Below are 3,263 nucleotides of genomic sequence, written 5' to 3'. Positions count from 1 at the left end.
AAAAAGAATGAATTGCTTTATGGTCAATCACTTTCTCAATTAAATATTCCCATGAACTAAAAGGAAAAGCAAATTAAATACATTGACAAGGAAAACAAAATCATCCATTTACATTGAACCTTTGTTTTCTTTTTCCTAACTGTGGGCTAATACCACATGGTGCCATGAAAGTGACAACAAGTATATTTATGATTAAATGATGTCTAAAGTTGACCCGTGCAATAATTTTAAATTTCTTAAAAATATATTGTACATATACACATTGAACAAGTGAGACAAATCTTAATTGCCATGGCTACTATTTCATTATTAGAGTTCAACAGTCCATTTCGTTTTCATAACCAAATTCATGTACTGGTCATCATTTTGGATTGATTTTGTCTTGTTTTGTTTCTTTCTGGGTATATCCATGCATATTATAATGCAACTATGCATAATTGCAGATGCAAGTTGCTGGTAAATTGAATGAAAAGAAAGAAAGAGAAACACTATGAGTGGAACTAAGGGTGATGGGTCTCCATCAAGGGATGTAAATACAGGGAATTGATTCTTACTCCTTAGATAGACTCCAATTTTGGGTCCCATAAATAAAAGAGTCCTTGTCTAATTAACCATGCATTATCATTAGTGTCACTATTTTAGAATTTAGGAATATTTTCTGCAAACAAATCTTGTGATATGTATTTTCATACATGTATATCTATGTATCCTGCAAATGCAAATATCTATGACAAATTATTGAGGGGTTGAATCTTAGAAACTCCTCCAATGGTATTGTTATGACTCTAATGATATATATATATGATAACATTAGGCAATAACTGGGACAACTCAACACCAATTGAATAAAAGATCTTCTTGGGCTGAACTTTTTGTCTCTATAATCATACATTTGGTACCTCTCTTTGGTTTTTGTTTTTTTTTTTCTTTTCTATGAATGAATTCGTACGTACTTAGTTGATCTCGAAAGGGAACCTTAAGGACAATTTCATTGCCTTTACCATCCATTTTTAAAATAACAATAATAAAAGATGAAGAAGAAGAAGAAGAAGAAGAAGAAGAATTTCTGAATAGAAAGCTTTGTATACAATGCAGGCAAGCTTGTCGGCATGTTGGCCTTAACCAGACCCCACAAATATAGAAAAAAACTGGCCCCTTTAAAAAGGAACCCAACAAAACCCTTTGGTGATAAACACTAGCACTAACGCCACCACCACTACCTTAGCCATTATAAAAAATCTCTAATTTACAAAAAAAAAAAAGTGGTCTTCAATTTAAATTCCTAGCTCCTACCCCAAATTCAAGAATCTAAAAAATTCCTTAAATTGACCGAAGCTCATATTACCATTCCCAGAAACATCGAAACAAGGCAAAAAGAAAAATGTGGCGTATGCTCGTGGTTTTGCGACGAAATCTGCGGAACATGAAGAAAAGTCCTCGAGTAGCGGATGAAAGCATGTATGGAGGAGGGAATAACAATAATGATGTTAATGGAGGTGGTGACACGTCTCGTGGTATTTCTGGGATTGGCAGCGTTGTTAGAGCTCCTTTCTCTTTGGTGTCTTGCTTCTCTCAGCCACATGTTAATGGACATGGGGCTGATGGAGTTTGGGTGTCCACTGACTTTGCTCAAATATCAGAGATGAATCATTTTATGGTCAGAGATAGTATGCGGTATGCAATCTTGATGTAATCAAACCAAAAAAACTAGACAAGGATGTAATGTAAGTACTAAATCATAGATTTGTTTTCTTTGGTTTATTGGGCTATTAATTATTGCTTTCATTAATTTACTCTGCTTCCCATTTTCTCTTAATTTTTTTCTTTAAGAACAAGGATTTGTTTCCAGAAATTACAAAAAAAAAAAAAAGATGTACAAAAAAATATCTTCAAATACTTGTTTTTATGGTGGAATAGTAAAATCTCCCAGAAACTTAAGGGAAAAAAAAGCTTGAATGGAGTGATGAAGGGTGATTTGTGGTTTTCAATTTCTTCATACGGCTATCCACTGCCCGGTATCCTTGCAACGAGTAAATAATTAGTGATACAAACAGAAAATGTTAAAAGGATGTATAAATTCTACTGAAAATTTTCAAATTGTTTGTTTTTTTTATATCACATTGTATATATTATTATTATTATTATTATTATTATTATTATTGAAGGAGTCAAATAAAAATTTGTAAAGTATTATTCGTTAAGAGCCGACAAACTTCTCAACCAATAAATATTGTCTTTGATGAAGGATTTTGTCTCTTGACTCTTCCGAAAGCTTAATTACCTAAAATGGCATTTTTGAAATGGTGGTAGGAGCACCTCAAGTGCCTAATAAGGCAAACCATGTTGGACTCAAACCCTTGCCCTATAGCTTATAAGGTATTAATAGGTAAAAATACTACCATTATGTGAACTTGTTGTTTTTATATGGACTCGAGTCTCAATAGGGTCGAGAGATAAAAACTCCCACCATATAGAATTAATTAAAAAAAATTGAAAAACGAAAATTGACCTAAATCGAAATATTTGGACAATTTATAAAATACAAGCTAAAATTTACAATTACTCAACCTGAACCGAGTACTGCTTTTATTTTAACTTATAATTAATTTCAATTGTTTATGGTATAAAAATATTTTTATATTTAAAATAATAAAAATAACTTAAAAGTTTTATATAAAAATATGTATTTAGAAAATACTACATAAAAGTTATTAATTATATTTTATTTACTTTTTAAAAAATTTATAAGACGTTTTGAATAGATAATCACAACTCAGAGTCAAACAGTATGTATTAGAACAACACTTCCATCATGGGCTTAAAAGTCTATATATGTTTTGTATTTAGAATTAATTTTATAATCATTTAACATATATAGTTTATTTGTTAAAAGATTGAAAGTGAAATTTTAAATTTGAAAAAAATATTAATATATTTTATTTTTAAAATATATATTAACTACAATTAGAGTTTCAAGTGTGATTATATGAAAATTAGAGTTTCAAATATATATTTGAACTACAATTAGAGTTTCACGTGTATAATTTCACCAAATTAAAGTTTATATATACAATTACACATTAAATCAAAATTCATATATAATTTTAAGATTTATCCTAGTATTTTCAATTTTAGTATTTTCATATAAAATGTTTGAATTAAACAACTAAAAATAAAATAACTAATGATCGACTCTAAATAAAATTTGGATTAGTATTTAGTATACTAGCTGTGTATTTTTTTATTCTATAAGTTGCCTTAAA

General features: G+C 29.3%; 1 protein-coding gene across 1 annotated transcript; it reads left to right on the top strand.

Annotated features, from left to right (window-relative positions):
* Positions 1-815: 815 nt before the first annotated feature.
* On the top strand, positions 816-1,793 carry LOC108472888 (uncharacterized). Its single transcript, XM_017774447.2, has one exon. It carries the CDS (start codon positions 1,382-1,384, stop codon positions 1,691-1,693), a length of 312 nt encoding a protein of 103 aa, XP_017629936.1. The 5' UTR covers positions 816-1,381; the 3' UTR covers positions 1,694-1,793.
* The last annotated feature ends 1,470 nt before the right edge of the window (positions 1,794-3,263 follow it).

This window comes from Gossypium arboreum, chromosome 11 (assembly GCF_025698485.1).
Source record: "Gossypium arboreum isolate Shixiya-1 chromosome 11, ASM2569848v2, whole genome shotgun sequence".
In the NCBI taxonomy this organism is placed as follows: domain Eukaryota; kingdom Viridiplantae; phylum Streptophyta; class Magnoliopsida; order Malvales; family Malvaceae; genus Gossypium; species Gossypium arboreum.
The sequence above is the reverse complement of the archived record's forward strand: the minus strand, read 5'-3'. Positions and strand labels throughout refer to the sequence as shown.

Excerpts from the sequence above, each read along its gene's own strand:
- LOC108472888 (XM_017774447.2), top strand. The coding sequence starts at position 1,382 with ATGTGGCGTATGCTCGTGGTTTTGCGACGAAATCTGCGGAACATGAAG.